This window comes from Muscardinus avellanarius (genome assembly GCF_963383645.1).
Source record: "Muscardinus avellanarius genome assembly, chromosome: 10".
Taxonomy (NCBI): Eukaryota; Metazoa; Chordata; class Mammalia; order Rodentia; family Gliridae; genus Muscardinus; species Muscardinus avellanarius.
The window spans coordinates 32,442,358-32,469,387 of NC_137796.1; the positions used below are offsets into that span (position 1 = coordinate 32,442,358).

At 41.8% G+C, this 27,030-nt stretch overlaps 1 protein-coding gene and 1 pseudogene across 6 annotated transcripts in view; one reads left to right on the forward strand and one right to left on the reverse strand.

Annotated features, from left to right (window-relative positions):
* The window catches only part of RBL2 (RB transcriptional corepressor like 2), a gene marked incomplete at both ends in the record, with an annotated part of 78,120 nt that extends 58,861 nt beyond the window's left edge, over positions 1 to 19,259 (reverse strand). For all 5 annotated transcript variants that reach the window (XM_080702517.1, XM_080702518.1, XM_080702516.1 and 2 more), the window contains 4 exons: positions 5,542 to 5,606; positions 9,229 to 9,429; positions 13,087 to 13,217; positions 19,017 to 19,259. In XM_080702517.1, the coding sequence (XP_080558643.1) occupies positions 5,542 to 5,606; positions 9,229 to 9,429; positions 13,087 to 13,217; positions 19,017 to 19,259 (640 nt within the window). The remainder of the gene's footprint in view (positions 1 to 5,541; positions 5,607 to 9,228; positions 9,430 to 13,086; positions 13,218 to 19,016) is intronic.
* A 4,141-nt stretch (positions 19,260 to 23,400) lies between these two features.
* On the forward strand, positions 23,401 to 26,659 carry LOC308268394 (ensconsin-like; annotated as a pseudogene). The gene is made up of 3 exons: positions 23,401 to 23,439; positions 23,991 to 24,597; positions 25,505 to 26,659. The product of its transcript is annotated as an ensconsin-like (transcript).
* Positions 26,660 to 27,030: the final 371 nt, after the last annotated feature.

Consider the following 27,030-nt stretch of genomic DNA (forward strand, 5'->3'; position numbering starts at 1 on the left):
TAAATTGAAGATTACAGAAATTAGCAATGTATAAGTTTTAAATTGCATACTATTAGCTGGGCGTGGTGGTACACGCTTGTAATCCCCGCGCTTGGGAGGCGGAGACAGGAGGATCGCGCAGGTTCAAAGCCAGCCGCGCTGGTGTAAGAGACCCTGTTTCAAAAATATAAAATAGGTTTGGGAGTGTAGCCTGGAGGTAAAAGGGCTTTCAGGAACCCCAGTACCACCAAATAAAATAAAATAAAATAAAATAAAATAAAATAAAATAAAATAAAATAAAATAAAAATAAATAAAAATAAATTGCATACTGTTTTACGTAGTTTGATGCAATCTCCTACTATTCTGCTCTGTCCAGCTCTGTCCTGCCCATAATATGAAGCATTCCTTTGTCTGGTGTACCCATGCTGTATACCCTACCCATCTCTTCGTCACTTAGTAGTTCTTGGTCATAGGATCTACTGTCATGGTATAGTAATACTTTTGTTCAATAACCGTCCCCCTCTTTTTTTTTTTTTATCCCAAAGAGCAAAAGGAATGATGCCAGCAATTTGAATATTCCAGAGTGGAGTCCAAAAGTGCTTCCTTTAAGTAAAAACATAAAAGTTTTTGACTTAAGGAAAGAAAAAAACAAAGAAAAAACTGTATGTTGAACCAGGTATGGTGGCACACACTTGTAATGAATGCCAGTTCTTGGGAGGCTGAGACAGGAAGATTATAGGTTCATGGTGAGCCTCAGCCACCACCTAAGGCCATCCACAACTTAGTAAGACCCCGTTTCAAAATAAAAAATAAAAATAGGGCTGGGAGTGTAGTTTGAAGGTAGAATGCCCATGAGTTTCATCCCCAGTACTGCAAAAAATAAGTAAAAAAACAATCATAGAGTTAGAAGGAGTTTCATTGACCCAGTAGTTCCTTTTATCAGTGGGGGATACATCCAAAGACCTCCAGTGGATGCCTTAAACCATGGACAGTTGAACCGCATATATTCTGTTTTTCTTATACATGCCTATAAAGATTAATTTATAAATTAACGAAAACTGATAATAAAGTAGAATAATTTATATTAATATGCTATATAAAGGTTAGGTGATTGTGGTCTCTCTCAAAATATTTTATTGTAATGCCGGGCATGGTGGTGGCGCACCCTTGTAATCCCCATGTTTGGGAGGCGGAGACAGGAGGATCGCACAGGTTCTAAGACAGCCTCGCTGGCTTAAGAGATCCTGTTTCCAAATAAAATATAAAATAGGTCTGAGAGTGTAGCCTGGAGTTAGAAGGGTTCCATCCCCAGTACCACCAAAAAATATATATATATCTCTATATATTTTATTGTATACTAGATATTACTAGATATTAGCAACAATACACAGTATTTTTTTTGTTTTGTTTTGTCATTCTGTTGTTGTTTTATTTGGCACAGGAGATTCAGCCCAGGACATTTCTGCCTTTGAGCTATACCCCAGCCCTATTTCTTTTCTTTATTTCCAAACAAGGTCTCACTAAGTTGGGGAGAGCCTCACTAAGTAGCTGGGGCTGGTCACAAACCTGTAATCCTCCTGTCTCTATCTCCTAAGTACTGGGATTACAAGTGTGCGCCACCACACTTTACATTATAACTTTACATTTTAGTTGCAAAGATATACCACATAATCTATAAGGGGAAAAAAGCTATATATACCTATAATCCCAGTACTTGGAGGCTGAAACAGGATGATCACAGGTTCAAGGCTAGCCTCAGCAATGCAGCAAAACTCTGATTCAAAAATAAAAAGATCTAGGGTATGTAGCTTAGAGGTAGAATACCCCTGACTTCAATCCCCAATGCCAAAAAGAAAAAGAAAAGGCTATGTAAGTAATATAACTGTACTTTCTTTTCTCCTGTAGATTTTTTTTTTTTTTGGTAGTACTAGGGATAGAAACCAGGAGCATTTTACATCTGATCTATTCCCTCCAGCCTTATTTTTTTATTCTTCCTTTTGAAACAAGGTCTCACTAAGTTGTGGAGGGCCTCACTAAGTATCTGAGGCTGTCGGTGAACCATGATCTTCCTATCTCAGCCTCCCAAGTATTGGGATAACAAGCATGCGCTATACCAGTATTGGGAATGGCCTAGGAAGATTTGAGAAAGCTATGATTATTAATATATTCATTCCAAAAATTGGATGAGGGGCAAATCTGTGAAAGGACTTGGTTTCTGCCTAGAAGCAGGCAATTATTCCAATGTAAATTAACCTAGCTAAAGGTAATTAGCAGGTCTATAGGAGAGGGGACCTAGGACTCTCTCATCCTCATTCTAAAGACTGGTTTACATAATATTTGGATAATCTAGCTAGGATGGGAGGAGGGGTGACCTTCCTGAAAGGAGACACCTCACCACAACTTGCAGGGAGAGGAACCTTACAGGGACGTTTACTACGCCAGAATTACGTAAACAAGATGGAGGTCATGGATATAAAAAGTCCGGTCCACATGTTGTATATTTGTGGGGCATTCATTTGAACCCCCCCCATGCCATTCGGGCATGGGGCTGTAACTATCCTCTGTATTTCTATCTTTTTAATAAACTTCTTTAAATCTTCAGCAACAGTCCGGGCTAATGTGTATTTATACTTAGCTCAGGACAAGAACCCACGCTTTTTCTCTTTTTTTGGGGTTTTGTTGTGGTTTGAGGGAAATTGTGTCCGGGACCCTAACAGGGGTCCCCAGGGACAGTTTCCCCAAAACCATAACATTCCCAAACCGTAACGCGCCACCACACCTGGCTCCTTCTGTAGATTTCTAAGAATTATTCCTATATAGAAATAAAGAGAGCTGGGTGTAGTGGCAAACGCTTGTAATCCCAATATTCGGGAGGATGAGACAGGAGGATTGTGGTTCATGGACAGCTTCAGCTAGTTAGTGAGGCCTTCCACAACTTAGTGAGACCCTGTTTCAAAATAAAGGATAAAAAATAGGGCAGGGGGTGTAGTTCAGAGGTCAAATGCCCCTGGGTTCCATCCCCAGATCCGCAAAAGAGAAAAGAAAAAAAAAAAAGAAAGAAAGAAAGAAAGAAAGAAAGAAAGAAAGAAAGAAAGAAAGAAAGAAAGAAAGAAAGAAAGAGGGCAGGCCGGGTGTGGTGGCACACGCTTGTAATCCCAGTACTTGGGAAGCTGTGTCAGGAGTATCACAGATTGCAGCCAGCCTCAGCTACTTAGTGAGGCCCTTCACAGCTTAGTGAGCCCTTGTTTCAAAATAAAAAATAAAATAGGACTGAGGGTAGCTCAGGGGTAGAATGCCCCTGGGTTCAGTCCTTAGTACTGAAAAAAGATATACAGAAGACAAAAAATAATATAGATGTAGTCCTTCAGTGAATGCAGATTTTGGACACATTAAATAGGATGAGAAAGAAGAGAAAATAAATTGTATCTAAGGCATTTGATTAAGTATATTTATCTGATGAAGATGCATAAAGTAATTACTTCCTGTCTTATTTCTTCCACCAAATAAGACGTCTCAAAAAATACAGCAAAAAAAAAAAAAAAAGAAAGGAAGGAAGGAAGGAAGGAAGAAAGAAAAAGGCTCTCTCCCTCTTGAGATGGCCTGTGTTCTCCCCTTCTTGAGGTGGTCCATGTTCTCCCTTGAACATGTACCCCCACCCTCCTAAATAAACCTCTGTCTTTGTCTCTGACTGGTGCATGCTGAAATTCTTTTCTGCCTCGGAAGTCAAGGACCTCTCTGATTTTGAGCTTCTGAGGTGAGGAATGAACTCCCCAAGCCCCCCACCCTGACATTTCTAGCATTTAATGTGGGGTTTCAGAGACAATGACCTTGATTTTTTAAGTCCATAAAAGGAAAAATTCCTATTTCTATAAGATTCCCACAGCAATTACAATACCATCAAAATCATATGAATGGCTTTGTTGACAAAATAACCAGGCTTGTGAACAAACAAGAGTTTCAGGAACTTTAAAAAAAAACCACCTATTGATCCTCCAGGGGCTGTGTCCCTCAGTGATGTTAGCTTCTGATCTGACTGTAAAGAACCCAACTCAATAACTGAGGCCAGTTTCTCTCTCTCCTTTAAGTCAATAGGAGACTTCTAATCCGTGGCAAGGCACTAAACCCTTCAACCCATAATATTAAGAGATTCAAGTCTCACAGAGGGAAAATAAGATAGGATAGTAAAAATAAAAATAAAAATAAAATAAGAGAGGATAGTAAAAATAAAAATAAAAATAATAGGTAAGCCAAACATGGTGGTGGTACATGCTTGTAATCCTAGTATTTGGGAAGCTGAAACAAGAGGATTGCAGGTTTGAGGACAGCCTCAACAAGTAGTGAAATTGTCATCAACCTAGCTGCTGTACCAGTATTGGGAATGGCCTAAGAAGACTGGAGAAAGCTCTGATTATTAATAAATATATTTCAAAAATTGGGTGAGGGGCAGATCTGTGAAAGGACTTGGTTTCTGCCAAGAAGCAAGTAACTATTCCAATGTAAATTAACCTAGCTAAAGGTAATTAACAGGTCTATAGGAGAGGGGAACTAGGACTTCCTCACTCTGAAGGCAGGTTTATATAATAATTGGATAATCCAGCTAGGATGGGAGGAGGGGGTCGACCTTCCTGAAAGGAGACAACTGGGTGTAAGCTAAGAGTTCAGCAGGAAAGTAAGGGGAGGAACTTTTACTACATCAGAATTATGTAAAACAAGATGGAGGATGTCATGTGTATAAAAAGTCTCTTCCATGTTTTGTACTTTGGTGATTTCGTTCGAAGCACCCCCTCTAACATGAGGCTGTAACTGTCTTCTATGTTTCTATCTTTTTAATAAACTTCTTTAACAAGAACCCGCGCTTTTTGTGTTTGAGGGGAATTATTCCCAGGGTTATAACAAAGGTCCCTGGGGATAGTTCCCCCAGACCATAACATAGTCCAAAACCATAATACTAGCACGACTGTTTCCAAATAAAAATAAAATAGGGTTGAGGGTGCAGCTCAGGGGTAGAATCCCCAGTGTCACACACACACACACACACACACACCCCAAAAATAGGTAAAAAAGTAGATAACTGGGAAGGAAAAGTATAGTTTTAAAATCTAGAACCTTCATAATCTTTATCTTTACCCTACAGAGCCTGATTCTTTCTTGGGCAAAAATCTTCAGCAGGCCCAACCCCATAATCATAACGGCCCCTCTCCCTACCTGAGATTCCTGAGATGCTTAGTGAACAAAGGGTCTGGAATCTGAGGATTCTGAGGAAGTCCAGACTGGAGCTCTACCCCTGGTGTGAGCCCCTACCCACCCCCTCATGGGGTCCCTATAAAATGAGAACTGTAAAGACCTCAAATAGCTCTCTCCCCCTTGAGATTGCTTGTATTCTCCCTTGAATGTGTATCCCTCGCTCTTCTAAATAAACCTGTGTTTGTCTCTGGAAAAACAACCCTGAAGAAAATTTTCAGTGAGAATCTCTTCTTGATACATATTATAAGATGATAAATTCATACCTGAAATTGTAAAAAAGCTAATTAATATCTAAATAAATATTACTTTTTCCTTACCTTTTGCATATATAAAAAGCACCCAACAAAAATGGAAAATTTCAGACACAGTACAGGGCTGTCGCCTTTGAGGGAGGAAAAAAAAAGTCATGAGACAACAGAAGAATTAGAAGATGACATCCCAAACTACTGCAAATTAGGTGTGAAACAAACCAACAGTTAGGAGTGACACCAGACTTAGCTTCACAGGGAAAACACGCCAGAAGTTCTATTGCAACCAAACACTGGAGGGAAGAGCTGAGGGCCAAATAAGCCCATCTCAGGAAGAAATAAATTCTAGAGAATTCTTAAAGTTTATGAGGTCAAGATACATAAAATGAGGCTGGAAATGGTGGCTCATACGTGTAATCCAGTACATGGGAGGATGAGACAGGAGGATCCCAGGTTTGCAGCCAGCCTCAGCTACTTGGTGAGACCCTCTGCAGCTTAGTGAGATCCCGTTCAAAATAAAGAATATACGACAGGGCTGAGGTACAGCTCTGAGGTAGAATGACTCTAGGCTCAATCTCCAGTAAAACACACACACACACACACACACATACACACATAGACACACACAGACACACACATACACACACATACACACATATACACACACAGACACACACACAGACACACACATATACACACACAAACACATACACACACACACAGAGACACACACATACACAGAGACACACACATAGACACACACAGACACACATATACACACACAGACACACACACAGACACATACACACACAGATACACACACAGACACACACATATACACACACAGACAAACACATACACACACACACACACACACACACACACACACCCTGTAGGCAGGTTCCAGGATAGCGTCAGCAAGTTGTGAGACTCATCAACCTATCAACACTCTGTAGCTTGGAGATAGACTGCCCCTGGGTTCAATCCCCAGTACCACACCAAAAAAGGTTCCCTGTAGGCAATCAGATATTTCCCCATTTTTCTGCCTTCTATCATAGATAAGGAGTTGTAACCCTCTCTACCTAAAGATATCCCAGATTATGTCAAATCATGAAAGGCCTTTTAAAAGTAAACTCTGGCCTTCCTATAATCCTTTATACTTCTATCCATTAAAAGTGCCTGTGTGTTTTGTCAAATTGTCTGCTAAAGAGAATTTCAGACTTGCTTTAAGCTTGACTTCTGCCAATGTTTAAACAAGACATCTGTGGTCTCTACATTCCGACAGCCTTATTCTAACAGAGTGCCAAGAAAAGCCAAATATCCTGGAGAAGACCAGAAACTTAGTTTAGCTCCAGCATTCTCATGAGTGAGGTACGCTTGTTCTTCCTGGGTCAGAAATCCTGCTTCTCTTACCTGTTGCATTCATGTGACTTTTGTAATACCTTCTTCACTAAACTACACTACAAACTCTCAGAGACTATGGGCTTCTGTTTATGGATACTTATGTTCTGCTTAATATCTGTCAAAGTACTTCCTTTCAATGCATGTTGATAAACAGTAACAAATCTGCAAACTATACTACGTGTGGGATTATACAGCATTCAACTGTGGTGAAGCACAGGGTTCTGCAGTCAGACTATCTTAATTCAGTAGTAGCTACACATTCATCAGTTGTGTGAATTTGGCCAAATTACTTAATCTTCTAGGGGCTTTTCCCTCTCTATAACAACAGTATCAGCCTCACAGGTCATCACAGAGACTAACTGAAATAATAAAAGGTAACATCTCAGAAGAGTCCCTGACCCATAATAAATGCTCCATGTTATATATTATTACTATGACTGCTGCTGTTGTTGTTAATAGAAAATCCTAATAAAAAGTATAGTCATATAGGGCTGGGATTATAACTCGGTGATGCATGAAGTCCTAGGATCAATCTCAAATATCAAAAAAAGTGACATAATATGCAATTTTTAAATAGCCAGGCAAAGTAGTACATACCTGTAATCCCAGGTTCAAGACTATGCTGGGCAATTTAGTGAGACTTCCTGCCTCAAAATAAAAAATAAAAAGGGCCGGGGATGTAGCTAAATGGTTGCGTGCCTCGGGGCTCAATCCCTAGAAACACACATATTCACCTAAAAAAAAATTGTGTGTGTGTGTGTGTGTGTGTGTGTGTGTGTGAGTGACACTAGGGATTGAACCCAGGTGAATCTGAGCCCCCAGACCTATTTTATTTTTATTTTGAAACAGGGTCTTGCTAAGTTACCATTCTCATCTGGAACCCACAATCCTCCCAGTCTCAGCTTCCCAAGTCCAGAGACTGTAGGCATGTACCACCACACCCACCTTTCTACTTCTATTTTTTCTATTATTTTCTTTCCTTCTTTCTTTCTTTCTTTCTTTCTTTCTTTCTTTCTTTCTTTCTTTCTTTCTTCCTCTCTCTCTTTTTCTCTCTCTTTCTCTCTGTTTTTTGTGGTATTAGGGTTAGAACCCAGAGGCATTCTACCCCGCCCTATGTTATTTTTTATTCTGAAAGAGTTTCACTAAGTTGCTAAGGGCCTCACTAAATTGCTGAGGTTGGCCTTGAACCTGCTATCCTCCTTCTCAGCCTCCCATGCCCTGGGATTACAGTGATGAGCCACCACATATGGCTTTCTAGTTCTATCTCAAGAACAAATTTCCATTTTATTTAATGGGAAAAAAAACCTTCCCATGTTAATGGAGAATTTGTATCTCATAATTGTTCTTAACTATAAGGAAAGACAGAACTGAACCAGAGTAAGTTACTGACTTTACAGACCTGATCAGAAAGCACAAATTCATAATAGTTTCAGTTCCTTTAGCTTTCTTTCTCCAATATAGTTTCTTTACTCTTGCTTGACTATAAGCATCAAAATATGTAGAGGAAGCATTTTAGGAGGATTACTTATTACTCAGTTTGACATAAAAGTCAAATAATAGAAAAAGTCTATATAGTCAGTGAAAGTGGTCAATATGTGGTCTATACCATGGATATCTAATTGGCTAAAATTATTAAGGTATGAAGTGTGCAGCCTGCACTTTTGGTTACTTAAATAAAAAGGGAACGTTCATACAAACAAAGACTCCATACATTTTCCAACACAAAAGAAGCCAAACTCTTTACAGCTTACACACAATGAAAAAGCAAAAATAGAAACAATTATTTAAAAAATCCTTGGGGAAAAGATTATATATAAAATCATAGGTTTTTTTGTTGTTTGTATGTGGGTGGGGTATACTGAGAACTGAACCCAGGGGCCCTCTACCTCTGAGCTACGTCCCTGTCCCTTTATTTTAAAACAAGGTCTCATTAACTTCTCACACACTGGCCACCTTGAGCCTGCGATCCTCCTGTTTCAGCCTCCCAAGGACTGGGTTACAAGCGTGCGTCACTACACCCAGCTACATTTCTTTTTTTGTTTGTTTAGTTTTTTTGCAGTACTGGGGATAGAACCCAGGGGCATTCTACCTCTGAACTACACCCCCAGCCCTCCTTTTTATTCTTTATTTGAAACAGGGTCTCACTGAGTTGCAAAGGGCCTCACTAAGTAGCTGCAGTTTTCCACTGACCTGGATCCTCCTGTTTCAGCCTCCCAAATGCTGGGATTACAAACATGTGCCGCCATGCCAGGCTTACGTTTCATTTATAAAACTATCAAAATTAAATGAGGGGTCAAAACTGTGGTACAGATAGACAAGTGTTTATCCCCGAGAAACAAATATAAAACATACCTCTGTTTTCTTCCTCGTTGTTGACGAGGTTGTTCTTCTTGGGGATATTTAAAAACGTCTTGAAAAATGGGTTCATACTTCTTAAAAATGACAGCAGAAACAGTGAAGTTTCTTTCTAATCTCTCAGTACGTTCTCTGAAATGTGGGGGTAGATTTGCCATGTCTTCCCATTTCTTCATCTTGTTAAAAAATTCAATTAAGCTGATATTAAAGACAAAAATAAGATATTTTTATAACTAATATAAAGTACTCCAATATAAATAGTTAAAAGTTAATCAAAAGTATCTCATTAAATTATATTACAGCCAGGAGTGGTGGCACATACCTGTAATATGGGTACTTGGGAGCCTAAGACAAGAGGACTGCAGATTCAAGGTCAGCCTCAGCAACTTTAGCAAAACTCTGCTTTAAATAAAAGGGCTGAGGGTGTGCTTTAGTGGTAGAGTGTCCCTGTGCTCAATTCCCAGGACCAAACACACACACACACACACACACACACACACACGTTTAGACAGTGATATAAAATCACAATTCACATCTTTAACTTTATCTGTTACAGATTGGTTTATTCTTTTTTTTTTTTTTTTTTTTTTTTTTTTTTTGGTGGTACTGGGGTGCCTGGAAACCCTTCTACCTCCAGGCTACACTCTCAGACCTATTTTTATATTTTTATTTGGAAACAGGGTCTCTTAAGCCAGCGAGGCTGACTTGGAACCTGTGTGATCCTCCTGTCTCCGCCTCCCAAGCGTAGGGATTACAAGCGTGCACCACCACGCCCGGCGTTATTCTCTAATTTTTTAGTGTGTGTGTGTGTGTGTGTGTGTGTGTGTTACTGGGTATGGAACCCAGGGGTATTCTACCTCCAAGCCATACCTCCCCAGCCCTATTTTTTATTCATTATTTTGAAGTTTTTTATTGGGGAGGGGAATACTAGAAATTGATCCCAGGACCTCTTAAATGCTAGGCATGGACTCTACCACTAAATGCACCATTCCCAGCCCATTTTTACTTTAAAATTTTTATTTCTTTTTTCATGGATTGATGCCAGAGTTGTTCTACCACTGAACTAAAACCTCTATCCCATTGCTAAGCTACCACTGACTTCAAACCTGCAATTCTTTCTCATCCTCCCACATACTAGGATTACAGCATGCATGTGGCCATCACACCCAGCTCCAAGCCCTTTTCTTTTTCTTTTTCTTTTTTTTTTTTTTTTTTTTTGCGGATCTGGGGATGGAACTTGGGCATTCGGCCTCCAAGCTACGCCCCTTTCCCTAATTTTTATTCTTTATTTTGAAACAGGGTCTCACTGAGTTGCAGAGGGCCTCACTAAGAAGCTGAGGCTGTCCATGAACCGCGATCCTCTGGTCTCAGTCTCCCGAATGCTGGGATTACAAGCGTGTGCCACCACGCCCGGCTTTCTTTTTTCTTTTTTTTAGTACCGGGGATTGAGCCCCAGGAACACTGTACCTCAGAGTTATACCCCCATCAGCCCTTTTTACTTTGAAATAGGTTTCATTAACTTGCTGAGGGTTTTTCTAAATTACTGAGGCTATCACAAACCTTCCCTCCTCCTCTCCTGTGTCTGGAGCTGGGATTAAAGATGTGCACAATCACACCTGGTCTCCCACCCCTTTTTCAAAAAGTTTTGAGACAGGAACTCCCTTAAATTGACTGGCCTTGACCTTGCCGTCCTCCTGCCTCGGTCTCCCAAGTAGCTGGGATTAAAGCATGTGCCATCATTCCCAGCTAATTTATGAAACACTTTTAATATAAACCAACATGAGCTGGAAATGGTGGTATATCCCTGTAATTTCAATATTTAGAAGATTAAAACAGGAGGATTGCAGGTTCAAAGCCAGCCTCAGCAATTTAGTGAGACCCTCAGTAATTGAGTGATACCCTGTTACAAAATAAAAAATTAAAAGGGCTGAAATGTTCCTGGGTTCAATCTATAGCCCCTTCCAAATGTGTATATGTGTATATGTATGTATGTATGTATGTGTATACATATATTATATTCAAAAAATTAACAAGAGTAATATAACTGACACACATGTACCCATCAACCAGGATTAAGAAATATTAACATATTTGCCTTTAAAAAAATTTGTTTTGGTACTGAGGAATGAACCCAGGGTGTGTTTTACTCTGAGCTTTTTATTTTTTAGTTTAAACAGGGTCTTACTAAGTTGCTGAGAATCTCATTAAGTTGCCAAGGCTGGCCTCAAACCTGTGATCTTCCTGTTTTAGCTTCCCAAGTACAGGCATGCGCCACACCATACCTGACTTGCTTCAGATTTTTTTTAGGAACTCAGCACACAATAGCAAAAACTCCTATTTTCACTCCTCAGTCTAATTCTCTATTTTTCTGCCCCCAAAATTACCACCATTAATCTGATTTTTTTTTTTTTTTTTTTTTTTGTGGGTCTGGGGATGGAACCTGGGGGCATCCGACCTCTGAGCTATACCCCCTGCCCTGTTTTTCTTTATTTTGAAACCAGGTCTCACTGAGTGGCACAGGGCCTCACTAAGTAGCTGAGGCTGTCCGCGAACCGCAATCCTCTGGTCTCAGCCTCCCAAATGCTGGGATTACAAGCGTGCACCACCACGCCAGGCTTAATCTGATTCTTACCCATTCATGTTTTTATACTTTATATATATATGTATGTATAAACAATAAGTAGAATCTTGTGCATGTTGGGTGTTTTCCCATTTTATATAAAAGATATTGTAAGCAGTATACTATTCATTAATGTTAATACATATAAATCTAATTCATTTATTTAATTTCTAAAAATATTCCTGAATATACCATGAGTTTCTGCATTTATTCGCCAACCAATGGAAATTTAGATTGTTTCTAAAATTTCTTAACAATTATTTATTTATTTATTTATTTATTTATTTATTTATTTATTTTTGCAGTACTAGGGATGGAACCTAGGGTCATTCTACCTCTGAGCTACATCCCCAGCCCTATTTTTTTTTTTTTTTTTTTTTTTTTTACTCTTTATTTTGAAACAGAGTCTCGCTGAGCTGCAAAGGACCTCACTAAGTAACTGAGCTGGCTGCAAACCACAATCCTCCTGTCTCAGCCTCTCGAATGCTGTGATTACAAGCATGAGCAACCCCACTCATGTCAAAAAATGTTTTAATAAACACATCCTTGTATATGTATGTAGAAATTTCTTTAAGGACTACACAGGGAAGTGGAGTCAGAGAAAGTGTAACTTCAATTTTACTACATAGTCTATATATACTAAGACAGTAGCTGAGCATGATGGCACACAACTGTAATCCCAGTACTTGGGAAGCTGAGAAAGGAGGATCGCAAGTTCAAGGCCAGCCTCAGCAATCTCGTAAGACCCTCTTTCAAAATAAAAAAATAAAAAGGGGTTGTGGCTTGAAGGTAGAATGCTCATGGGTTCAATTCCCAATACCCCCACACACAAAAAATAAATATACACGTATATAAAGATACAAATCCTATACACATAGTTCTAAGCACAATACCATATACAATTATTTTATTTACCTACGGTATTTCCTAAAGTATCTTAATATCCTTTTTTAGATTACTCCCAATATTACATATGATGACTTATAAACTCTAAAAGTAAAATCTTCCATACGTGCCTACTACATTAAATGCAAATATTTTTACCAATTTAATAGATACAATGGCTATTAACCCTGAAGTAGTAAAGAAAAACCATGACCTAGTTTCTGACTCAGCAATCTGTAGGTACAAATGCTGAGAAAACAAGGAACAAAGAGAAATTTTGTTATTGCTATGAAATATGAGCTTTTATACTTGCTATACTCTATTTGAATTTCAAACTCTAATATAATTACCTCTGCTCTGAACATCTCAGGATTCTAGTTAAAGACACATAGTTTCCTTCAACAGTCCCTCTGCTTACAGTTGGCACAGATTTTCTGCAAGCCACGTATAAGGCACATGCTAACCAGTGCAGATCATTTCCCTGGAAAATAAAATGGATTTTTAGTTAAAAAAAATATATATATATATTATAAAAACAGAAAATACTATGAAATATTAAAATATGCTGATGTTTTATATATATTTTTGGACTGGGGACTAAATGGGAGGGGCACAATCTCTCTCTGAGCTATTTCTCTAGCCCCTTTGTGTGTGGAGGGGCACTGGGGATTCAATTCAGGGGCATTCTACCTCCAAGTTATACCCCCAGCCCTATTTTATTTTTCTTGTGGAAACAGGGTTTCACTAAGTTGCTGAGGGTGGCCTTGAACCTGCGATCTTCCAGTCTCAGCCTCCTAAGTACTGACATTATAAGTGTGCACCACTACATCTGGCAAAAATCAATTAGAATTATTTTTTCTTTGTGGTACTAAAAATTGAACACAGGGCGTGTGCATTCTAAACAAGTGCTCTACCACTGAGCTACGTACCCAGACCCTTGTCGTTTTTAAATTTTTTATTATTAGTAGTAGTATTAGTATTAGGGGTTTTGTTTGTTTGTTTGTTTTGGTGGTACTGGGGGTGGAACCCAGGGGCTTTCTACCTCTGGGCTATACTCCCAAACCTATTTTTATATTTTATTTGGAAACAGGGTCTCACTAAGTTGCTGAGAGCCTCACTAAGTAGCTGAGGCTGGCTTCGAACCCGTGTGATCCTCCTGTCTCAGCCTCCCAAGCGTGGGGATTACAAGTATGCGCCACCATGCCCGGCTTAAAATTTTTATTATTATTATTTTTTTGAGCCACTAAGTTACTGAGGCCAGCCTAGAACACTGACCCTCCTGTCTCAGTCTCTCAAGTACTGAGATTATAGGCGTAGGCCACTGCACTCAGCTGCTGAACTATAGATATTTCAACATAAAAATTACTATGTTTAAATTGAAAATGTTGTTTATATGTTTATAGGAAACTATATTTTTCTTTTTCTTTTTTTTTTTTTGTGGTACTGGGGATGAAACCCAGGGGCATTCCACCTCCGAACTACACCTCCAGCCCTATTTTTTATTTATTTTATTTTTTATTTTTGGTGGTACTGGTATTCCTGGAAACCCTTCTACCTCCGGGCTACACTCCCAGACACCTGTTTTTAATATCTTTATTTGGAAACAGGGTCTCTTAAGCCAGCAAGGCTGGTTTCGAACCTGCGTGATCCTCCTGTCTCTGCCTCCCAAGTGCGGGGATTACAAGCGTGCGCCACCACGCCTGGCTTTTATTCTTTATTTTGAAACAGGGTCTCAATGAGTTGCAAAGGGTCTAAGTAGCTGAGGCTGTCCACGAATTGCCATCCTCCTGTCTCAGCCTCCCAAATGCTGCGATTACAAGCGTGTGCCACCACGCCCAGCACAGGAAACTATACTTCCAGTGATGGCCCTCTCCCATGTTCTCTTCATATAATATGACACTGGCATTCTTCCATGAGACGTGGGGAGTCTGCGTCCCCCACCTTGAACCGGGGCAGGGGTGTGTGTTACCTTTACACTGATTATTTGTCTCAACTAATAACACAGGTGCAAGTATTGCCGTATCATTTCAAAGATGCTGAAAGAGAATATAAATTCTGCTTGGACTTTTCTTTCAGGATATGTGCGCCTTGGGAGTCCCGTTCATGTTAGAAGTCTGCCTACCTGAGTCACTATGCTAGCTGTGGTCAGGCACAGAGAGAGAGAGAGAGAGAAGCCCAAGGAGCCCCAGCTGTGCCCATCGCTAGCTACTCTGATTTTCCAGGTGAGGGGCCAGTCATTTGAATCAGAAACATGGAATCCCTATTGTTCCCTGACTGAATTGTTGACCCACAGAATCTGTGGGCAAAATTGTTTTATGCCACTAATTTCTCTAAATAGAAATGAGAAAAACTGAAAACTCCATTTTTCACATTTACACACAGACTAGCTTAAAACTCAACTATAGCTGGGTGTGGTGGTGCATGCTTTAATCCCAGTACTTGGGAGGCTGAGACAGGAGGATTGCAAATTTGAGGCCAGCCTAAGCTACTTAGTGAGGCCCTGTGCAACTTAGTGAGACCCTGTATGAAAAATAAAGAATAAAAGGCTGTACCTCAGAGGTAGAATGCCCTTGGGTTCAATCTCTAGCACCACAAAAAAACAAAACAAAACAAAAAAACAACAACAAAAATAACTATAACTTGGGTGTGGTGGTCCATTCCTGTAATTTCAGTACTTAGGAGGCTGAGTCAGGAGGATCACAGGTTTGAGGCCAGCCTTAGCAATTTAGCAAAACCCTCAACCACTTAGTAAGACCCTGTTTCAAAAAATAAAAAGGATTGAGCCGGGCGTGGTGGCGCACGCTTGTAATCCCCGCGCTTGGGAGGCAGAGACAGGAGGATCGCGCAGGTTCGAAGCCAGCCACGCGTGCTGGCTTAGGAGACCCTGTTTCCAAAATAAAAATGTAAAAATAGGTCTGGGAGTGTAGCCCGGAGGTACAAGGGCTTCCAGGAACCCCAGTACCACCAAAAAAAAAATAAAAAAAAATAAAATAAAAAAAAAAAATAAAAAATAAAAAGGATTGAGAGTGTAGCCTGGAGAAAGAATGTCCCTGAGTTCAATGCCCAGCACCAAAAACAAACAAAACCCAAAAACTCAAAATAAAACAAAAAACTCAACTATAATTATTTTTTTTTCCTTTTCTTTCTCCTGTTCTGGGGTGTAGCTCAGTAAAATGCCCCTGGGTTCATATCAGAGTAACCACACACACACATACACCAGCCATATATTAGCAACAACACTATAGATACATTCGTTTCAAACGCTCCATTTTCTTAGATGAGGACTGTGAAAACTAAGAGAACTTCAATAAAGAAAAGAAAATATAAGAGCTGGGCGTGGTGGCGCACGCTTGTAATCCCAGCATTTGGGAGGCTGAGACCGGAGGATCGCGGTTCGCGGACAGCCTCAGCTACTTAGTGAGGCCCTCTGCAACTCAGTGAGACCCTGTTTCAAAATAAAGAATAAAAAATAGGGCAGGGGGTGTAGCTCGGAGGTAGAATGCCCCTGGGTTCTGTCCCCAGACCTGCCAAAAAAAAAAAAAAAGAAAGAAAATATAAAAAAGATAAAAATTCTATAACCAGTATGCTGTATTAAATGCCATATGTGTTTCATTTTCTATTGTATAATTTCATGAGACTACCGTTCCATGGTATCTTACAGCATGCCTGACTATAAGCACCAAAAGGGCAGGGGTTTTTACATTTTTTTTTCACTACTTTATCCCCAGCACCTAGAATATTGTGATAAATAACAGATACTTCAGAAATATTTGAAAGCCAGGTATAGTGGTACAACCTGTAATCCCAGTACTTGGCTGGCTGAGACAGGAAAATGCAGAGTCGACGCCAGTCTCAGCAACTTAGCAAGAATCTGTTTCAAAATTAAAAAAAAAAAAAAAAAAAAAAAAAGGCTGGGCATGGTGGAGCACATTTGTAATCACAGTACTTGGGAGGCTGAGACAGGAGGATTACAGGATTATGGCCAGCCTCAGCTACTTAGTGAGGCCCTCTGCAACTTAGACTTTGTTTCAAAATGAAGAATAAAAAATAGGGCTGGGGTGTGGCTTGGAGGTAAAATGCCCCTGGGTTCCATTACCAGTACCAAAAATTTTTTTTAAAAATTAAAATAAATTTAAAAAATTGGACTGGGAGTGTAGCTTGGAGGTAGAATGTCCCTGGGTTCAATCCCTACCCCCTCATAAAAGTAGCTAATCAAATATACATTTTAAAAAATAATTTACTAAATTGTGCATAGTAGCACACACCTGCTATTAGAGATACTGGGGAGACTGAGGCAGAAAGATTACAAGTTCAGGCCAAACTGGGCGACTTAACCAGATACTAACAAAATAATACTTTTTTTTTTTTTTTTTTTTTTGGTGGTACTGGGGATGTAACCCAGGGGCCTTCTACCTCCGGGCTACACTTCCAAACCTATTTTATATTTTATTTGGAAACAGGGTCTCTTACACCAGCTGAGGCTAGTTTCGAACCTACACAATCCTCCTGTCTCAGCCTCCCAAGCACACAGGGATTACAAGCGTGCGCCACCATGCCCAGCTTAAATTTTATTTTTTTTAAATTTTGAAACAGGGTCTCATTAGGTTGATAAGCCTCACTAACTTGCTGAGGCTGTCCTTGAACCTGCAATCCTCTCTCAATTGTCCAATTATTGGGATTACAAGCCTGCTGCACCATGCCTGACTTTACATGGCAATATTTATTAATTTAAATATCTAAACTGAACTGGGCAAAGTGGTGCATGCCTGTAATCCCAGTACTTGGGAGGCTGACACATGAGGATTACAGGTTTGAGGCCAGCCTCAGTAACGTAGTAAGACCCTCAGCAATTTAGTGAAACCCTGTCTCAAAAAAAATTAAAAACTTAAAAATAAGGTCTGGATCGGTCGTAGTGGTGCATGCTTATAATCCCAGTACTTGGGGGAGGGCTGAGACAGGAGGATCCAGGTTCAAAACCAGCCTCAACAGCTTAGTGAGGCTCTTCGCCTCACCAAGATCCTATTTTCAAATATATAAAATAGGTCTGGGGGTGTGGCCTGGAGGTAGAAGGCCCCTGGATTCCATTCCAGTATCAAAAAACAAAAATAAATTTGGCTAGGGAAGTAGCTGAGATAGAATGTGTGTGTGTGTGTGTGCGCGCACGCGCGTGCGCCAGTCTTCAGTACAAGAAAAAAAAAGAAAATATGTATAAGCTGTATGGTAATAATGATAGCTTTATATAACTTTTAATATTACCTTGAAGGTAAAATAAATTGTTTTGTTTTTGGCTTTTGTCTTTTGGAGGTACATATGCCCTTCAAACCAAGAGTCTCTTTTGCCTGACTACAAGAAAACACTGAGATAGAGAAGAGGCTGAAACAGGAGCATTAGAGGTTTTGAGGTCAGCCTCAGCAACTTAGCAGGGCCCAGTTGAAAACTAAAAAAAACTAAAAAAAAAAAAAAAAAAAAACTTAAAAAAAAATTGGGTTGGGGATGTAGCTCAGAGGTAAAATGTCCCTGGGTTCAATCTCCAATAATACACATACAGAAAGAAAAAAAAAAAAAAAAAGGAAAAAAAATCAACAGAAAGACACACAGGCATAAAAGGGCAGGCTACAGTTAAATAATACCTCGATTAGGCGTTCGCATCCTGCGCCGATTTGCCCTACTCTTTCCGCAAGCTATATATAAAACTACTTGGGCAAATCATGGCCTCGGGTTTAAATGCCACACACACAGGCAAAGGCTGATAAACAATCCGGACTTCCGCGTCCCTTCCCATTGGCCCATGGAGGGGAGGTGCCTACAGAGTTGACAATCACTGGCTACAATAGCCATTTTTCTCGTCCACTTTCGGTCGTCTTTAGAAAAGGCACGTAACAAGCCTGCATCACCGCGACCACCCCAAAGGTGGTCGAGGAAGTGGCAGCCCCGATTCCTAGCAACACGTGGGGGCGAACGTGGGGGGCAGAAAGTGCACTCCCTCGGCGGGCCGACAGGAGCCTTCACCTGTTTACACACTCACGCACAGGCCGGACCTCGCCGCCGCGCTCACTCCGGCCACACCTGGCCAAGGACCCGGCCGCTCCCAGGTCCCAGACCCCGGGGGCCTGGGGCCCGCGCCCCCGGCCGCCGCTCCCCGCGTCCAGACGCTACACCTGCCCGCCCACCGCCCGGGCGGGGGGATTTAAATGGCCAGCTGGCCGCCCCGCGGCCGAGAGCCCGGAGCCGCCGGGGCGCGGGGCGGCCAGGGGCGGCGGGGAGGCGGGCCTCGGCGCACCTCCAGCGTGTAGCTCTCGCTCATGCTGCGGTAGCTGGCCCAGGCCTCGGCCCGCGCCGCCTCGTCCATGTTGAGGCGGCTGCACAGCTCCTCGAACCGCTGCTGGATCTGAGGGGTCGGCGACCCGGCCGGCGGCGCGGCGTCCTCCGCCTCGCCGTCCTCCTCCTCCTCCTCCTCGTCCGAGGCTGCCGCGGCCGGAGGAGGCGGCGGCGGCGGCGGCGACTGGTCGCCTCCAGACGGCATCGCACACCCCTGGCAACCGGTCCTCAAGTGAGCTGAGGGCCAGGGCCCGCAGCCATTCAAACCGCGAAGCGCCCGCCCGTCCGCCGCCTGTACTGCGACTGCGCGGCCGCCGCCGCTCCCGGCCTCCTGCCGGCACCCGTAGGGCTGAGCGCGGCCTGCTGGGAAATGTAGTCCAGGCCGGAAACCCATGGGGGCCAAACATTAGAGGGAAAAACAGCCTAATGTGTCATGTGCGATGAAATAAAAGCTATATCTCTGCATTTTAAGTATCCTTCCCCATAGTGAGATCATTCAGAAAACTTTTCTTTTCTTTCTTCTTCTTCTTCTTGTTCTTAGCTTACTCTTTTTTTGGCCAGGGTGGAGTCTTTTTTTTTCTCTTTGGAACTGGAAATTGAACCCAGCAATCAACTTGCAAAGTAAGCGCTTTCCTACTGATCTACATTCAAGCCCCAGAAAGATGACCTGAAGAAAAAAGGTCCAAGAAGGACTAAATGTGAAGCTGGGGGGTTTGTTTGTTTGTTTGTTTGTTGGTTTTGGTTTTGGTTTTGGTAGTACTGGGGGTGGAACTCAGAGGCTATACTCCCAGACCCATTTTATATTTTGTTTGGAAACAGTGTCTCACTAAGTTGCTGAGAGCATCACTAAGTAGCTGAGGCTGGCTTCGAACCTGCTGATCCTCCTGTCTCAGCCTCCCAAGCAATGTGAAGCTGTTTATCCAATGTTTCCCAAGAAGACTACTTCCTCTTTGCCTAGATGTAAGGAAGGCTTGTCTCCTAAATGCAACATGGGTACTAATCTCTAGTTCTTTTCTGTTTTAATGTTAACTGAGCCTTTCAAGTAATTATTAGCTTTTTTAAAATGCAAAAACACTTTTCTTTCTTTACCCTCCATACAACAAATATACGTCAATACGACATATTTGTACTTTTCAAAATCCACTCTGTTGCTTTAACATTATTCCTTATATATTTTTATGGTTTGGTTCCCTCTTCAGATGCTTGCATAGAAAGGTGAGAAAGTACAAATTTTTACGTATTTAAGGAAACATACAAAATAAAGACAGAAATACTAAGCTCTATCCTGTTGTACTTACTCAGGAACATCTGCAGTCATAAGTAAAAAGGCACTGCTTATGGCAAAGCCAACCCAAGTCTCCAACATATTATTGCTTTGGTGTGTGTGTATGGGTGGGTATACTGGGAATTGAAACCAGGGGTGCTCTACCACTGAGATACCCTCCTAGCCCCCCAACTAACCCTAACCCCCACTATTCTTCCCCCTTCCCTGACTTATTTTATTTTATTTTATTTTCTTGGTGGTCCTGGGGTTCCTGGAAGCCCTTCTACCTCCGGGCTACACTCCCAGACATATATATATATATATATATATATATATATATATATATATATATATATATATATTTTTTTTTTTTTTTTTTTTTTTTTTTTTAATTTGGAAACAGGGTCTCTTAAGTCAGCGAGGCTGGCTTCGAACCTGCGCGATCCTCCTGTCTCTGCCTCCCAAGTGCGGGGATTACAAGCGTGCGCCACCATGCCTGGCAAAAAGTCAAGATATTTTTAAAATGATAAAAAGTCCTATTTGTGAAAAAAAAATCCAGGCCACTATAAAACTTAAACAGATATATGATATTATTTTCTTTCTTGATGTGTTATAAAATATAATTTTGAAGCCAGGCATGGTGGCAATTGCTGTAATTTCATTACTTGGGAAGCAGAGACAGGATAGTAGTTTGTGATCAGCCTCAGCTACTAAGTGAGGCCCTCTGCAACTTAGTAAAACCCTGTTTCAAAATAAATAAGCCCAGCGTGGCGGCGCACGCTTGTAATCGCCACGGTTGGGAGGTGGAGACAGGAGGATTGCGCAGGTTCCAAGCCAGCCGCGGTGGTGTTAAGAGACCCTGTTTCCAAAATATAAAATAGGTCTGGGAGTGTAGCCCGGAAGTAGAAGGGCTTCCAGGAACCCCAGTACCACAGAAAGAAAAGAAAAGAAAAGAAAAGAAAAGAAAAGAAAAGAAAAGAAAAGAAAAGAAAGAGAAGCTGGGGATGTAGCTTGAAAGTAGAATATCCCTGGGTTCCATTTCCAGTATTGTATATATATATGTATATATATGTATTGTATGTATATGTATATGTATATGTATATACACACACACACATACACACACATTGACCTCTCTATCTCTGTTTTCATTGAGAAAAAACAATTTATCTAAATATAGAAATTTTATGAGAATTTTTTTCCATTTGTAAATTTAAGGAAGGAATTAAGGCAGAAACAAACTAGTATGTAGGTATGAGAGAGATGTGAAGAAAGTACATGAATATAAGGGTTTGGGGTAAGGAAGGTTAAAAAGAAAAGAGAATATTTGGGGAATAAGAAAAGATCTTGTATGGTAAAATTTATACTAAAGATTGTACCAAATGGGAAAGGGAAAACTAAAGTAAAAATTGGTTGAAAGCAAGTCACAAGCTGGCCATGGTGGCAAATGCTTGTAATCCCAGTACTTGGGAAGATGAAACAGAAAGATCACATGTTCATGGGCAGCCTCAGCAACACAAGGCCCTCTGCAACTTAGTGAGACCCTGTTTCAAAAATAAATGATAAATAGGACTTGGAGTATAGCTCAGAGGTGGAATACCCTTGGGTTCAATCCCTAGTAAGACACACACGCACAGCAGGTTTGAGTAAGTTGCAGAATGTTTGTGGAGGATAAAGCTTATACACACACACACACACACACACACACACACACACACACACACACACCATATATATATATATGGTGTGTGTGTGTGTGTGTGTGTGTGTGTGTGTGTGTGTGTGTGGTACTGGGGATTCAACCCAGGCAAATTCTACCTCTGAGCTATATCCCATCCCTATTTTAGGCTTATTTTTAAACAGGGTCTCACTAGGTTAATGAGAAGAATCTCACAACTTGCTGAGGCTATTGTCAAAACTGTGATCTTGTGATCTTTTGCTTCAGCCTCCCAAGTACTGGGATTATAAGTGTGTGCCACCATGCCCAGTTTATGAAAGAAATTTTGCATGTGTGATAAATTTGGTTATATTTTTAAAATAATATTTAAGAGCCAGGTGTGGCAATGCACACTTGTAATCCCAGCATTTAGGAGGCTGAGATAGGAGGATCACTGTTTGTGGACAGCCTTAGCTACTTAGTGAGGCCCTCTGCAACTCAGTGAGACCCCGTTTTATAATAAAGAATAAAAATTAGGACTGATGGTGTAGCTCATAAGCAGAATGCCCCTGGGTTCCATCCCTAGTACCGCAAATAAATAAATAAATAAATAAATAAATAAATAAATAAATAATTTTAAAAATAATAATATTTAAGGGTTTACAGTGAGATTTTATTAAGATAATTTCCTGTGTTTTCTACTGTCATTATTTTCTATAGTCATAGTACTGAGCCATGGACTTTAAATTTTCACTTCAAAAGTAAGAGTTAAGCCAGGCATGATTGTTCACCTTATAATCACAATACTTAGAAGGCTAAGATAGGACAATCATAGGTTTTGGGTGGCATCAGCAATTTAGTCAGGCCCTCCATAACTTAGTGAGACCCTGTTTAAAAAAAAAAAGCCAGTCAGATATGGTATCACAAGCTTGTACTCCCAGCATTTGGGAGGCTGAGACCAGAGAATTGCGGTTCGTGGACAGCCTCAGCTACTTAGTGAGGCCCTCCACAACTTAGTGAGACCCTGTTTCAAAATAAAAATTAAAAAACCAGGCTGGGTTTATACCTCAGAGGCAGAATACCCTTGGGTTTAATCCCCAGCACCATAAAAAAAAAAAGAGAAGAGAAAAGAAATTGTATGCTGTGCTCCAGGCTTTGGGCCACTGGAACTTTTTACAAATATATCTCTCAATCATGATCTGTTGCCAATGTGTTGATATGTGCCTTCCAATTTGGAATGCTAATAGGTAGGTGGCCCATGGAAAAGAGTTGTAGGGAAAAAAAACATTGACAAGGTATCTGGGTCAATGCTTATATAATGTATGAATGTGTAAGGGTTTTGTTCTTTTTAAAATTTGTATGCAAATGCCCACTACAACTGCCCAGTTGAACATTTAAGTTTGAACACTTAGGAAAAAGCTACCCATGGACCATCATGTTCCTGGGACCATGTTCTACAGTGATGTTAACTTGTAACCCAACTGCCATCAAGTTACAGATGATTATGAAAATGGAAACATACAGAAGCAATTCATCTTCTGTGGTCCCCTAGATCACCCAGCTCTGATGAGACTTTAACTCTTGCAGCCCTACTACACCCTCTCTCTCTGCAGGAAGTAACTCTAAATGGTCATTCACCTATTTCTCTAATGACAGTTAAGGATACCTCATTGGTGGAGGGGGAAGGAAGAGTTAGATCCTGGATAGGCATTAAGAAAACAGGATCCTGGGAGACAAAGGCGAGGAGGGGAAAAGGAGAAGAGGAGGAGAAAGAGAAAACCCCTACATAAAACAGCCAGGCCTCCCTAAGGAAAAAAACCAGTAATTGTTTCTTCCAAGATCATCCTCAGATGAAATGCACAGGACTCTTCCAAGTTCCTGTAATCATCCTTGTTGTTATTTGCAGTACTGGGGATGGAACCTAGGGGCATTCTACCTCCAAGGACACCCCCAGCCCTATTTTTTATTCTTTATTTTGAAACAGGGGCTCACTGAGTTTCAAAGAACGTCACTAGGAGAAGCACCTGGAGAAGCCCAAGAAGAAGCTGGAGGAGCACCGGCTGACGGAGGAGCGCAGGAGGGCAGCAGTGGAGGAGAAGCGGAGGCAATGGCTGGAGGAGGACAAGGAACGCCATGAAGCTGTCGTATATATACGATGTACAATGGAAAGGAGCCAGAAGCCCAGACAGAAGTATAACAGGTGGTCAGGGGGCGGCCCTCTCCACGGGAGCCCCAGCATCCACAGTGCAGATCCAGACAGGTGGTCAGTTTCCACCATGAATCTTATGAAACATGTCAATCCAGTCATTAGCAAGCAGCTCTCCTCCTCATCTGCAACTTTGCTAAATTCTCCAGATAGAGCTCACTGCCTGCAGCTCAGCCCCTGGGAAATCAGCATTGTTAACAGACTCCTGACGCCTACACATTTGTTCCTGGCCAGAAGTAAAAGCACAGCTGCCTTGTCTGGAGATGCAGCATCTTGCAGCCCCATCATCATGCCCTTCAAAGCTGCACACTCTAGAAATCCAATGGACCGGCCAAAACTCTTTGTAACTCCACCCAAGGGTGCTGCACGCAGGAGGACCATTCACGGCACCGTGGGCTATAAAAGAGGGAGAGAGAGTGCTGGAGCCAGCTGGCAAAAGTACGGATTCCAAAGAGAGGAGTGAGGATTAAAGAACTCAAGCATGGGAGGGTCGCCAGACTCTACTGGGCCGACTCTCTTCTTTTTTTTATTGTTATTATTATTTTTTATTTATCTGTCTTTATTATTGGTGCATTGTAATCATACATCACATTGGAATACAAGACTTGAGAGGATATACAAGCATACATCATCCAATTAGCCTTCATCCACTCCCCATCCCATTCCCTCCCCCTCCCTCGATCCCATGCTTGTTTGGTGATTAACTTTGATACATTTGTTTATGTACCTCCTGAGTTTTAAAGAGTTTCCATTCTCCCCTATCCCATACACTCTGATTGGCACCTTAATTGCTTCGCTATAGGGCCCTTTCTATACCTCGACCTCTTCCTGTTACCCCTTTCCTCCTAGTTATTACTGATTAGGGGAAGCATCTGGTTTTTATTTTCTGCGATATTTCTCTGTACATGCCGCGTTGCAAGTACCGATCCCATGCTTGACGGCCCCAGTAGTGGCCTGGCTGCCGGGTGGACTGATCCAAATCTCACTAGCTCAGGCAGCAGCCTTGCCTCATGGGAGGCCCCAATTCTGGCTTCGCTGGCCCTGTCACCGGCCTACCCCTCGGCAGGCTCCGATCCTGGCCTCGGAGTGGGCCGGCTCTCTTCTGGTATTTATACAGTCTCTATCTTCAGGTTACACAACAATACAAGAAAGGTGGGTAGAAAATACATAATCTTGTGGGCAAGCCAATCAATACCCTGGTATAACACACCCTAATCTTAATTGCGTGACAACACACCTTGTTGACTCTGGGCCAAGGACAGTCAGAAGGACTCTTTTAGTAAAGATAAGGGGAAGACCTTAATGGTTCCCCACAAGAGACAGAAAATGTACCCTTGCACCTTACGTCTGGTATCTGAAGGGCTCTGTCTCCATCTAATCCCAAAACAAGGTCTCCAGTTTCCTCCCGACTTTGGTTCCCATGCAAGTCCTTTTCTCATTTGCCTGGCACACCCAGGGCGGGTCCTCCTTGCCTCCTGGCTCCACCAAAGCCGCTCCTGCTCAGGCCTGGCAGCCCTGCCCAAGAGAGAGGTCAGAGTGGAACCCGAGAAGAGGGACCCCAAGAAGGAGCCTCAGAAGGCCGCCCACGAGCCCTCACTGAAGGGCAGAACTGCTTTAGTGAAGGCAGAAGAGGCCACAGTTGAAGAAGGGACCCCTGTGGTTCCAGCCACGGCAGGGCTCAGGCCGGGCTCCAGCCCTGGCTCCTGCTCCAGCCTCAGCCCCTGTCCCAGCCCTGGCCCTGTGGCCCACTGTCACTGCCAGCACTGCTCCAAGACACAAGAGAGAGGAATCGGCCCCAAGGGGGGCTGAAGAGCGAACTCGCAGGGAGGAGGAATCCCGCCGCCTGGAAGCTGAGCAAGGCCGCGAGAAAGAGGAGCACCTGTGCGGGCTAGCAGAGGAGCCGAGCGCGAGGAGATGGAGGCCCAGAAGCAGGAAGAAGAAGCTCGTGTTCGTGAAGAAGCAGAGAGGGTCCTGCAGGAGCGCGAGGAGCATTTCCAGAGTGAGGAGCAGGAGCGCCCAGAAAGGAAGAAGCGACTCGAGGAAATTACGAAAAGAACCAGGAGGACAGAAGCTGCAGATAAGAAAGCCATTGATCAGAGAAACGGTGACATTGCCGAGGGCTCACTCACCAGAGGAACAGAGGTATCTGCACTCCCAGGTGCAACAAACTCCCCAGGAGGTGGGGAACCAGCAGCCAGCCCACATGGGGCCACTTCACACCAACCAAAAGTGACCCTGGACAGCACTGCCAGTTGGGAAAAACAACCAAGTGAAAATGGTGTATCTGTTCAGAATGAAAATTCTGAAGAAATTATAAACTTACCCACTGGGTCAAAACCATCCAGATTAGATGTCACCAACAGTGAGAACCCAGAAATTCCTTTGAATCCAGTTTTGGCCTTTGACAATGAAGGGACACTCGGCCTCCTGCCTCAGGTAGATGGTGTTCAGACACAACAGACTGCAGAAGTTATATGAGTATTTCTTCTGAAGGACCAAAGCAGAAATTTAATAAGAATTTCTACAATTAATGGGATTCCTTTCATGCTACAAAGGAAATCCCCCTCCTTCATTTTCTAAGATTTCTTGACTATCATTTTGAAAGGACTTTATTAAAACCAGCTAAGGAAAACAGACCGGATAGCTTTTCTAATAATTTTCACCAACAGGAAGAAAGAAATGCTTCTTATTCTTCAGTACATTAAAATGGTTTTTTTTCCAGTGTGTTTTTCTTATTAGCAAATCAATATTTTTCTGCATTCTTTAAAAGACAAGAGCATTTGTCTATAAAAGAAATGGGCTGTCTAGGCATGATTTTTCACATAGATATTTTGGTCTTAAAAGCTTAA